This window comes from Alexandromys fortis, unplaced genomic scaffold, assembly GCF_014885135.2.
Source record: "Alexandromys fortis isolate MF-2015 unplaced genomic scaffold, M_Fortis_MF-2015_v1.1 scaffold_5, whole genome shotgun sequence".
NCBI classification, from domain to species: domain Eukaryota; kingdom Metazoa; phylum Chordata; class Mammalia; order Rodentia; family Cricetidae; genus Alexandromys; species Alexandromys fortis.
In genome coordinates, this window is record NW_026067924.1 from 17,132,529 (window position 1) to 17,145,447 (window position 12,919).

The following is a 12,919-nucleotide window of genomic DNA, read 5'->3' on the forward strand; positions in this document are numbered from 1 at the left end:
CACACACACACACCACATACACACACACACGCGCGCGCGCACACACACACACACACACCACATACACACATCTTAATTTAATGAAGTTAATTACCACACCAGTCATAACATATAAGGACTGAGCCCAGTGAGAGAAGTGAAAAGAGATGTGGAAACTGATATAAACAAGATTAATTAACCAAACAAATGCTAAAGATATTAGAACCTTTTTACTCTCTTGGAAGTTATAAATATTGGAAAAACTCAAAATGCATCCTGTAGTATTAGATTGGGATTGAGATGTTAGTGTGAGCCAAGGTCTCACTACCTGTAGTAACCTCCAGAAATAAACATAGGTATCCAGAAGTGCTGGTTAGTTTTTTAGCTGTTTGACACCAACTAGGATCATCTGGGAAGTGCGAAACTGAGTGGAGCAAGTGCCTCCATCAGAGTCTCTGTAAGCTAGTCTGTGAAGGCATTTTCTTCATTAATTCTTCATGTGGGTAGACCTGTACCATTAGGGCCAGTGCCATCTCTGGGGAGGTGGCCCTGGCTTGTATAAAAATGCAAGCCAAGTGAGTCATGAGGAGCGAACCAACAAGCAGTGTTCCTCCTTGATCTCTGCTTCAGTTTCTGCCTCCAGGTTCCTGGCTTTACTTCTCAGGTTACTTTTGTTCATGGTATTTTATCACAGGAAAAGAAAACAAACTAAGACACCAGATACACAAAACATATACACATGAGTGTGCACGCGTGCACACACACACAACACACGAAACAGGAGTCTTCCAAAAACAAAAACTAGTATATCCAGAACTGAGCAGTGTTCATATATCTCAGTCTTTTTGATTACTATAACTAAATACCATAAACTGAATGGCTTATAAACAACAGAAATTTATTTCTCATGGTTCTGGAATATGAGAAGCTGCAGGAACTTTTCATTCTGAAGGCATCATCTAGCTAGAGAAAGGGCAAGGCAGCTCTCCGAGAGTTCTTTTTTAACAGCACTGACTCCAAACATGAAGGCTAAGCCCTCACGCTAATAATTTCCAAAGGCCCCACTTCCTAACACCAACACACTGGTAATAAGGTTTCAACATATGAATTTGAAAGAACAAACATGCAAGCCATTTAGGGAGATTTGGCAGAGAATATAGATTAAAGAGATTATATACAACCCACAATCATTAAATGAATTCTCGATTGTTTCCAAGTTTTACAATTATTATAATTTCATATGCATGGGTGTTTTGCCTACATATATGTCTGTGTACCAAGTGCATACCTGGTGCCTGAGAGGCCAATAGAGGGCATTAGATTCCCTGGAACTGGAATTAGACTATTGTGAACTGCCACATGAGACCTGGGAACTGAACTCAGGTCATCTGGAAGAGCAACCAGCGTGCTTATCCACTGAACATCTTTCCAGCCCGATTCTAGATCTTAAAATATGTTTTTATTTGAAGGATATTATTAGAACAGTATACCCTGTACCATTTCTATTCAATTTCATTTTATTTTATTGTTTAGGAATCCTAGCATCAGAGCTGTGTGGTGACGTGTGCTTATAATCCAAACATTTCAGAGGTAGAGGTTGGAAGATCTGGAATTCAAAGTCAGCCTCAGCTACCTAGTGAGTTTGTAAGTCAGTCTAGACTATGTGAAACTTTGTCTTAAATAAAAAATTAGCAAGAACAGAGGGCTGAGGAAACAGTTCAGTTGTTAAAAGTACTTGTTGCTCTTGCAGAGGATCTGAGTTTGGTTCCCAGTACCCACAGGAGGCAGTTCAAAACTGCCCGTAACTGCAGTTATTGGGGGCCCAGCATCCTTTTTTGACCTCTATAAGCACTACAGATGTATATACTCTCTCACGCACATAAACAAAATCTCTTTTAAAAACAAAACAAAAACCAGGCAGAGCCTCAGCAAAGCATCATTCCTAAGTTTTGACTCACCTTACTTGGGGAATTTTTCAGCTCGGCCTCCTAGATTGCAATGACTGTCAGATTAGGGAATGATATCACACATGAAAGCTTGCCATATCAGATTCTGGGATGTAAAGTGCCTTCAGGAGGTACTTCTAAATGACTGTTTCTGAAGAATATCCCTAGAAAAAGAGGAAGTTTCCAGACTAATGCATCTATATCTCTGGAGCAGAAGACTGTGAAACCAAGGAAAACAAGACTCTGGAATTATCCTTTACCTATTTACTTACTTATTTTCTATTATCAGAAACTTAAGCTTGAACTTCGGTTCCAGAAGTAATCTGGATTTTGCTTCCAATAGGGACAAACAGGCTTGTTTGGGGAGTCACCAGAAACTGAGCCTTAGGCTTTACAAACACTAGGCATACTCCACCGCTACTAAGCAACACTCTGAACACTCTTCTGCTTTTTGATGCAGAATCTCATCAAGTTGCCATAAGACCCTGAACCAGCGATCACCTTGTTGCAGTTTCCTTAGTTGCTAGGCTGCAGACCTGCAACACGAGGTGGCTTACTAGTGCCTTTGAAGTAGGGGGTAGGGGTAAGCAGGAGTCCTTCACTAAGCAGAAAGGTGGAGGCAGAAATGAAAGTGGGAATGGTGAGCCACGTGGCAGTAAAACACAAAAACCCAAAAGAAGAGATGTTGTGTTGGAGAGTTCAAGTTCATTGGGAAAGACAAGACTCAACCCAAATTTAGATTAAAATCAGATGAATTTATTCTTATTGGTAGTGTAAGTACCCCAGATTATGATCCCCAGAGAGAGACCACCAGAGAGGCCCAGACTGTAATAAGTAAGGTTTAATCAGCATAATACAAACATGTTTGGAACCCATCTCTGACCCCACTACAGTGAGGTAGAGAGGAGTTAAAAGTTCCTTTGTGGGGTTAGCTTATTTTAAAGGCAAGAATCACAAGCAGCCCTTCTAGGCGGTGGGGGAGGGGTCTGGCACGGGTGCAAAGTCTTTGCTTCTGTCCATCCTTCTTTGTTAGGGAGCAAGGCCACGCTGCTCCTGAGTCAGGACATCCTTATCACCAGATGGTTCCATCCTGACTCTAGGCTTTGTAGTCTCCTGAGCCGGGAGGGGGCCACTACCCTTCCTGGGAGCATGAAGCCAGCCTGGAGTTTCTAATTTTAAAATATTCTGCTAGGAAATTTCTTCTCGCCCCTTTGAGAATGAGGGTCCCACAGTAGCAGGAAGGACAGGCATTTTATAACCAAATCGAGAGCCATAGATGGTTAAGGGAAGCATATTTAAGGTGGCCATTACAATTATCTCGCTTCTGTGGAATCCACGGCTGCGTGGGAAGTTGCTCTACTCCCCTTAACTGTCTCTCACTCCCATTACACAGGGACAGAGAGAATTGCTTTGTTTCTTTTCCCACAGGGATAAGCAGGTTAATGAAAGCCAGGGCAAGTGGTGACTTATCCCATAGCAAGTACGCCATGCTTCCATCCCTATCTCACAGCAGTAACATCATTCTGCAGAGGATGCAGACAGCTATGCTAGGTGTTATTCTTTTATAAAGATATAAGGATGGAGGGTCGGTCCCACGAGAGGCAGCGACGGGTGACTTGAGGGCTCAGCAGGTCACCTTGGTGGGTAGAAAACTATGGTGGGTGAGAGACAGAGAGATACATCATCATGCAGAGAGAGAGTTGGGTTATGGCATTTACTTAGTGGGTTATGGAGGGGAAAGATTGAAGGGGGAAGAAGAGAGAGAGGCAGAGAGAGAGAGAGAGTATGAGAGAATTAGAGAGAGGGGAAATGATGTGGGAGAGAGAGAGAGCAAAAGTTACCTCTTCAGGAGAGAGAGAGTAGAGGGAGAGAGAGAGAGAGAGAGAGAGAGAGAGAGAGAGAGAGAGAGAGAGAGAGAGAGAGAGACACAGAGAGAGACAGAGAGAGCAGGAGAGCAGGCTAGAGAAGGCAGGAGATTAGCTTGCCTCTATGGAAGGGGAGGGTTGGGAGTGGGCAGGGCTTGTCTCTTAAAGAGACAGGGTACCCAGGCCAGCAGATCATAACACTAGGAACCTAGGGGAATTTTAAGGCAAAGATCAACAGCTAATTGAAGAACTAAAGTTCCTCCATTTTGTCCTCTGCTTCCATCTTGTGTCTTGTGTAAGCTATTTCCTGTAAAACATTCCAGTACTCAGAAATGGCTAGGGGCAAAAGTAACAGGGTAGCCATCTGAAAAGTATGGATGAATGTCCCTGTCTGAAGGTCAGCCAATAAAAAAAAACTTGACAAGCAACAGGCGAGGTTTGAAAATGAAAATTTGTGAAAAGTCCCTACATATGAGCCAATCAGGATTGAACTCTTTACTCCAAAGCCTGCTAATTTGTAACTTTCCTGGGGTTTGCCTTTAAATAATGCTCTCTAGAAGGGTGGGGTACCTCCTCTCACTGATGCACTGAAGAGGTCCCTGCTGGCTTGCAATTAATAAACCTTGCTTTTGCATCTTGGTGAGTTGGTCTCCCTGGTGGTCTTTTGGGGACCCCATGGACTGGGCACAACACTAATAAGGAGATGACTCTTATAGAGTTAAATTTTCTTAGCCATCACAGGTGTGGTGATGAAAACCTTTAATTTTAGTGCTTGCGTGGTAGAAACAGGAGGATCAGAAATTCAAGATCATCTTTTCTACCTAGCAAGCTCCAAGTCAGCTGGGCTGCAAATGCTCCACTTAATAATAATAGGAAATAGCGTGGCGGTGGTGGTGCACGTCTTTAATCCCAGCACTCAGGAAGCAGAGGCAGGAGAATCTCTGCGAATTCGAGGCCAGTCCGGTCTACAAAGTGAGTTCCAGGACAGCCAGGGTTGGAACACAGAGTAACCATGTCTCAAAAAAATAATAATAATAGTAGTAATAATGATGAAAGTACATACATGCATAGACACATACAGTAGAAAGACTATTACTGATAATTCCATTTGTTATCCCGAGGAGCTCAATGTAGGGAATGTAAATCGTGAAATGTGGTACGAGTGAGTGTCTATTTCCTTGAGGCTGATGAGGGGCTATTGCGCAGACCCCTGGCCGCTTTCCCTTCAATCGGAGGCAGGCACCAGGAATGTACTAACCGTTCCCTGGATCGCGCTGCAGAATTGAGCCTAGTGCGCCTGCGTGCCATCCCTAGTGCGCGTGCGCAGTTCCTAGCGCGCCGGCCTGTGCGGCAGTCACGTGCTCTCCATGATGCGGCTTCTGTAGTAACCGCCCTCGCCTATGTCGCCCGTGTCCCGATCCCGCCCTAATGAGGACACTCTGGGCTCTGAGAAACGACGGCGTGCCTCGGACAGCCCACCGTCGGTGTTACAGACTCGACGATCCCCTCGGGGAGGCGGTTTCGGTCTTCAGCTCAGCGGGTCCGAGGGGCTTGGCCCTCCGCGGGGTCCAGAGAGGCCGGGCCCCAGGTCTGGGGAGCGGCCGCCACCGCCAGGGATCCGCACGTTTGCCACCTCTTGGTCCTCCTCTTCCGTCTCTGGCGGCTACCGCTACCACCATTATGCGGGAGAGCGTTTGTGGGCCGAGGACCAGGAGAAGGGAAAGGAGGAGAGCTATCGGCAAAGGAGGCTGAAGGAAAGAGAGAGGATAGGCGAGCTGGGCGCGCCCGAGGTGTGGGGACTGTCGCCCAAGTTTCCTGAGCCAGATTCGGATGAACACACACCAGCTGAAGAGGAGGTGAAGAATCCGAAGAGCAGCAGTTCAGACGTCGCCAGTGAAGAAAAAAGCACGAAGACCGGTCATTCAACAAAGAGGAAAAGGAAGAAAAAGTCCTCCAAACGGAAACGTAGAAAGTATTGTGACGGTGACAGCAATTCAGACTCTGACGTTCAGTCTAGCTCCGGGGGCGATAAAAGGAAAGTTAAAGCCAGGAAGAAAGAGAAGAAAAAGAAACACCGGGCCAAACAACTCAAGAAGAGGAGGAGGACTAGAAAAGAATCCAGCGAGGTACGCAGCGAAGCTTTAGAAAGGGAATTGCCAGAAGAGGCATGGATGGAACAGTCAGTGAGTGCAGATGCCCTGGATTTAATAGGCCCCAAAGCACCGGTAATACATACCTCTCAGGATGAGAGACCTTTGAATTATGGCCACGCTCTGCTTCCAGGTGAAGGCGCAGCCATGGCTGAATATGTGAAAGCTGGAAAGCGTATCCCACGAAGGGGTGAAATTGGGTTGACGAGTGAAGAGATCGCCTCCTTTGAGGGTTCAGGTTACGTCATGAGTGGTAGCCGACATCGCCGGATGGAGGCTGTAAGGCTGCGGAAAGAGAACCAGATTTACAGTGCTGATGAGAAAAGAGCCCTTGCGTCCTTTAACCAGGAAGAGAGGCGGAAGAGAGAGAATAAGATCCTAGCCAGTTTTCGAGAAATGGTGTACAGAAAGACGAAAGGGAAGGATGACAAGTGAGAACTTGTTTGTTGCTCTGCGGGACTTTTAAACAACAAAGGTTTTGTATGGCGAAAATAATAGTAAATGGTTCCACGGTTCCCCAGTGATACTGCGCTCACTAAGTACCCTAGGGAAACACTTTTTGAGACTTCACTAGAAAGTTTTACAAACATTTCACGGAATGAGTAAAAAGGTGAATGACACTCCAGTCCCAACCCCTCTCCAAAAGGAAATTGTCTTCCATATTCTTTTGTTCTTTTGTGCATATGCAAGGTATTTTGCGGAACAAAAGTTAGTACTACTAAACGGAAGAGTGCCCCACCCCATCTGTTACTGTGATCCTCTCCCCTCCCCTACCAGGAGGAGTTTACCTTTTGGAGTCATTTGCCCCAGAAAGACAAAAAGAACTTGAGAGCTGTACCCGAGAAAATAACCATTTGGACCTATCTGGATTCAGTGGACTGTGTTCTGTTGGCTGTAGTTACCACACTTGGTAAAAGAAACTGAGTTTTGTAACAGAAAAGCCTAGGAAACTATGTTTCCAGCAAAATGTTAATAGAATTTGGGCTTTTTTCTCTTTTTCCATGACTCGTTTTCTTAGAGTGGTTTCCCTTATAGAAAGAACTGCCAAATCTGTTGAAAGAATATTTCCTTTTGAAGTGGTTGGGTGTTTTCTTACTTTAATTCAATGCTGTTTCTTCATAATAAGAAAGTAACACCATCAGCTGTTGTGCGTTGTAAAATTAGGAGAGTCTTGCTCTTTCTCTGACCCTGTGCCAGTTTCCCTCTGATCCCTCTTATTGCCAATGGGAAGAGCATGGGTTTGGCCAAAATGGGATGCATATAACCAAATTACAGTGGTATTTAAGGCTAATGATAACAATATTCTGGTAATTTGTTAATATGTACTCTTGCTTAAATTATTGATATGATAGAACTTTTATAGAAAGATGAGTTCATAAATTTTGAACATCAGAGCCTAGTTTAGTCTGAAAGTAGACATATAGATCTACTTTATATATATTGTGTTTACCTGCAGTCATTAAGAAGCTGGGGTATTTTCTCCCAGAAGCAGTACTTGAGAGTAGTTTCTTCTCCCTGTATATTACTACATTACTGAAAGTTTTATCCACTATTAATTTAAGACAGTCTTATTGAGTAAGTTGTTTCACAGTAGTTTGTTTACGATGTCATATTTATTTCCAGATTTTTGTGTATTTTTCATGTTTCTTCACTGAGTCCTTCCAGTGAAGTATTTAGAATTATCTTTATGTGAAGCATTTTTTTATTTTTATTTTTTTATTGAAAAAATTTCTGCCTCCTCCCCACCTCCCATTTCCCTCCCCCTCCTCCCACTCCTCTCCCCCTCCTTCCCACTCCTCTCCCCCTCCCCCCACTCCATTCCCCCTCCCTCTCCAGTCTGAAGAGAAGTCCAGATTCCCTGCCCTGTGGGAAGTCCAAGGTCCTCCCCCCTCCATCCAGGTCCAGGAAGGTGAGCATCCAAACAGGCTAGGCTCCCACAAAGCCAGTTCATGCAGTAGGATCAAAACCCAGTGCCATTGTCCTTGGCTTTTCATCAGCCCTCATTGTCTGCCATGTTCAGAGAGTCCGGTTTTGTGAAGCATTTTAAACAAGATCTGCTGAGATGCTCGTGGTTTTCTGCAAGTTCTTCATTAGCTACAGTTACCTCTCGTGATAGAGGAGAGAAGAGCTCACTGGCAACGTTCACATTTTCTAAAGCACCAAATCCATCTTTTCAATCATGTCCCAACTTCAGGTAGACTATAGTAAACACCTCCCAAAAATTGCTCTGCAAAATTACCTTTTCAGACTGTTTTAATACAACTTTTTCCCCATTTGCTTCATCACAGTGAGGAAAGTGTGGGCCCTGTGTATAGTTTCTCAAGAGCACCTGCCCTCAGCTACCAGCCCCCCAGGGATCACACCATAGCCTCTGTAGTCCATTCTTCTCCCCACAGGGCCACAGTTGTAGGGTTTCCAAGGTCACTTCCAGGAAAGAATATTTCTGACGTGGTATTATTAACAAGATTTGTTAGTTGATTGGCATAGTTTACATATCTGCTTGGAATGAGTGGTGTTGCCTGATGAACAGAATAGCTTACTCTGGGGCACCACATGTATGATTAATAGGGAAGCCACATAAGGAGGATGTGGTTATCTGAAAATACCATGTTGGGCAGGGAAGATAGACAATCAACAAATGCCTGCTGCAGTTTTGAATTTTAAAATGTGTGTGTTCATAACAAGTTCTGGTAGTTTACAAAGAAAAGCTTGATTTTATTGGCCAACTCCTGATTGAAAAGGACACAGGGTTTATCCATAAATAACTATAGAAAGGCTTAAGGTTCAGGGTGCTGAAGTCTTCCGAAGAATAGATTAGGACCACCTAGGAAGAAAGAACATTTGTGGAGATACAGGGGATAAGACTGTGCAAAGCATATGACGAGATCTTTTGTTTCTAAGGAAGACCTCAGAGTAAGCTGCGCTTATGATCTACAACCAGGCATTTGTTGTCCATAGGGACATTGATATGTACTGACCCCGATAGCGTAGCCCTTCCCAAACTAACTCATCTCACTGGCAAAGCTTCCTTTATAAGGCTCAAAACGTCAGTAAGCCCTACAGAGTCGCAACATGGAGTGGGGTCCAGAATCTGGAGGGCAGTATGGAATGGAAGGACACCTTCATTCAGTGCTGTGACTTGTTTCAGGTCACCCCAAAGGAGGTTGAAGGAAGTTGGTGAAAGCTGTGCTTGTACCTCTACACGTTCCATCTATGGAAACTACGCCTCACTATATACAGGGGGGACCACTTCTTTCCCCTTAACAGTACATCTTATGTTTTGTATCAATACATAGAAATCTAATTTTGAAATGATTTTATAATTTCCGTCGAATGTGTTTCCGGACACGTGGAGCTCTTCTGGCCTAAAGTCAACAGAAATGAACTCAACCCAACAAGACAGGTTGGTCCATGGCATGGGTCTGAGGAGCGCACTGGTGAAAAGACAGCAGGCTGGGCACCCAGGCAAGGGCACGACTGGGGAGGCTTTCTGACGTGGGTTATGGTCACTCCTTTGCATCGGCTGTGAGCACCAGCATTGAAAGGTATTTTCTCTGCACAAATATTTCTTGTGTAAAGAGGAAAATCGTGCTTCTTGTGTTGTAAGTACTGTAGAGAAGTCTGTAAGTTAGCCTTAGCCACTAACACCTTAGAATTTATGATCAACAGGGATCAAACTTGAAAATGTTTAATTACAAATTGCATCACACTATAAAAAATATAAGGCTAGAAGTCTAAGAAATTGGACTTTCTGAGACAGTTATTAGTAAAAAACTAAATGTCACATTTAATCTTCATGCTTTCAAATTTTAGTAGATACTATAATGATGCTTTCTAGGAAGATTGACAGGCCAACGTCACCACCAGTATTGTACTTTTTCAACAAGCTTTCTGTCTTTGTTTTTCTGGTCAGTGAAAGTGGATTTTCACTGTTAATTTTATTTTCCCTTGTCAACAGTAAAGCAACGCTTCTTTTTCGGTATTTCTTATTTTGTAGTCCTCGTAATATAAAGTGTTCACGCTAGTGTTTGGTGGTTTTATTTGGGGAATGTTGGTCTTCTTATTCATCATAAAAGCTCTTAAGTAATAAAAAGTTAACTTCTTATCAACTGTCTTACAAATGCTTCTCTGTCACTTTTCTTTACTTGGTTTTCTGATCTGTGTCTTTGTTGCTTGAGAAAATGAACCAGCTGACTGAGCAGCTACAGCTTCAAAGTACATACAACTTACTCACCATGGGATCTTGCCATCATAGAGGGACCTGGCTGGTACATCTGCCTTAAAGGAGATGTGAAATTTGGTTGTATATCATCTTTGCCTGGATATAACAGAGAACAGCATTTACTTTGAAGTGATTTTTAAAGAAATTAACTAATTAATTGTGTGTTGTAGAATAAAAATAGGACAAAAATGGCTAACATTTGAAGAAATCACTAGAATCACACACACACACACACACACACACACACACACACACACACACCCTTTGAGAGGCTTATCTTAAGTCTTGAACTCATGCTATATCCCAAGCCAGCCTCAAACTCCAGGTAACCCTCCCACCTCAGCTGCGGTTACACTCTGCTTGGCTTTTAGAATCAGTTTATTAGTAAACTCTGCTGATACAGAAAGTTGATCAAGTGTCCAGAATTGAACTGAGTTTCAGTGCAGAGAAACTGAATTAGTGTCTCTGCTGCTGATTAACTTTCCATTGTAAATATCTAAAGCACAGTGTTCTCATAGGCCATTGTTTTATGAGTTCACAAAAATACAGCATTTCACAAAGTGTGAAAATCAGATAAGGTGAAGGCTGTGTGTATATGTTTGCTTTGGTTTTTTAAAGCAGGGTTTCTCTCTGTCCTGGAACTTACTCTATATACTAGGCAGGCCTTGAACTCAGACAGCCACCTGCCTCTGAGTGCTGGGATTAAAGGTATATGCTACCACAGTCCAGCAATTTTTTTCTTTTAATATCTCTAGCATTGATCTGGAAAAAATAGCTCCGTGGTCAAGGGCAGTAGCTATTTTTTTAGAGGTCATGGGTTCAGTTCCCAGATCCACATGAATGCTCACAGCAGTCTGTACGCCCAGTTCAGGAGCTCCAATGCCATCTTCTGTCTTCTGCAGGTACCAGGCACAAACATAGTGCAAACAAAATCATGTTTTAAGTATTTGAAGCACAAAGAAAGGTATTTCTGACCCTTAGCTATAAACAGCTTGCTAAGAATTGGGCCTGGTACGGCATAAATATAATACTGGCATTCAGGAGGCAGAGGATCATGACATCTACACACAAAAAAAAAAAAAATTGGCAAAATTCTTCTTTGAATTTTTTTACATTTATTATTTTTATGTGTATATACATACAAGTTTTTTGTTTTTCCTTCCAAAAGTGAGTTTCAGGAATTGAATTCAGGTTGTCAGGCTTGGCAACAAGTGCTTTTCACCACCCTCCCACGCCACCCACTGCCCACCAACCATCTTGCTGGCTCAAATTTCACAAAATTATTGTCTTAGCCCAGGGCAGGCAGAGCATCATCACAAAAGAGTCTGCTGTTCCAACCTATCCCTGCTCCTTCCTGCACAAAGCAATTCCACAGGCTTCTGTGGAATTCATGAGGATACTCACAGCAGGTCTCCACCTCATCACCACTGTTCTGTTAGGTGTGAATGTCGTGACAAAATGCCTACGACGGCTCAGAAGTAGGGAAGATTTATTTGGGCTTCCTTACAGAGTTTCTAGCTTTGGGCCTTGGACAGGCAGGGCATCATATCAGGGAACATTTGGCAGAGGTATGTTCACTTCATGACAGCCAGGAAACAAAACAAAAAAACAAAACAAAACAAAAAAAAAAAAAACGAGTTGAGGTCCTAGCATGCCCTTGGTGACCTAGATTTCTTCCACGGGGCCCTTTGTTGCTGGAAGCAAAGGCCTGTATTTTGAGATCTGCATTTTGGTCCCAGCCATCTTAAGCTCACAAGTTAAGAAAAATATTTACCTCTATCCCCTCTGCAAGATCTAGGAAATCAACCTGGTATCTTATCTCCTAGCAGAGGCCTGCAGGCACCAGGCTCCAGAACCTATTAGCATTTTCCTTGGTTAGTCAACAATTACAGACCCTCAGTATTTACTTCTCAGCTAGGGGTGTCTCCAGACCGGAATTCCAACAGACCTGAGCTTCCTGACACCCTTCCCTTCCCCCTGACACCTTTCCCTCCCCCACCCCTTTGCCCGTTTGCTATATAACAGCTTCTGAGGAAAGAATAAACGGAACGGCTTGATCAGAAATCCTGTCTTGCCGTCATCTCTTGTGTCTCTTGTCTCCTTTCATTCCTCTCTACTAGGTTTATCAGGGACCCCCGTTCATATCCCGCGGGATACTTTGTGAAAGCTTTAACATAACCTAGTAATGCCACTGGCTGGGAATGAAGCCTGCAGCACAAGAGGCTTTGGAAAACAAAAGACTGTATAGTCCAAGTTCAGCTGAATTTTTATGGGAGTATACTTAATACTTTGCCATCTACGAGGAGCTTGGGTTGACAATGTATTTATTTTTGCTTTATATAAGAAGTGTCCCCTAATTCTTTCTTTACTATTTCAAACTCTTGTTCAGAAATGCATACTGAGTTTTACTAAAATTTTGAGCATGAGTGCAGGTCATCCAATTTTGTTATTTCATTTGTATGGTGACTGAAAGTTATAGAGTTGGTAACATTTAACTTTGAGCTAAATTTATTAGGTTAATTCATAAGATTTTTATTATTTATAATAATTGTAGGTCACAAAATTTTCTGGGTTTTCGATGTATTTTTATTTATGGGTATATGTTTCTGTGAATTTATGTCATATATGTGTGAATACCTATGGAGGCTGGAAGGAGGTGTTGAATCCCCGGAACTAGAATTACAGGCATTTGTGAGCTGGGTTCTGAGACCTGAACTCACATTCTTTGAAAGAACAATGTATGCTCTTTCCCACTGA

General features: G+C 43.1%; 1 protein-coding gene across 1 annotated transcript; it reads left to right on the forward strand.

Moving 5' to 3' along the window:
* Positions 1-5,173: 5,173 nt before the first annotated feature.
* Nkapl (NFKB activating protein like) lies at positions 5,174-10,039 on the forward strand. The gene has a single exon (XM_050142604.1). It carries the CDS (start codon positions 5,191-5,193, stop codon positions 6,373-6,375), a length of 1,185 nt encoding a protein of 394 aa, XP_049998561.1. The 5' UTR covers positions 5,174-5,190; the 3' UTR covers positions 6,376-10,039.
* Positions 10,040-12,919: the final 2,880 nt, after the last annotated feature.

What these genes read in the sequence shown, in the direction of transcription:
- Nkapl (XM_050142604.1), top strand. Translation starts at nt 5,191, where the DNA reads ATGTCGCCCGTGTCCCGATCCCGCCCTAATGAGGACACTCTGGGCTCT.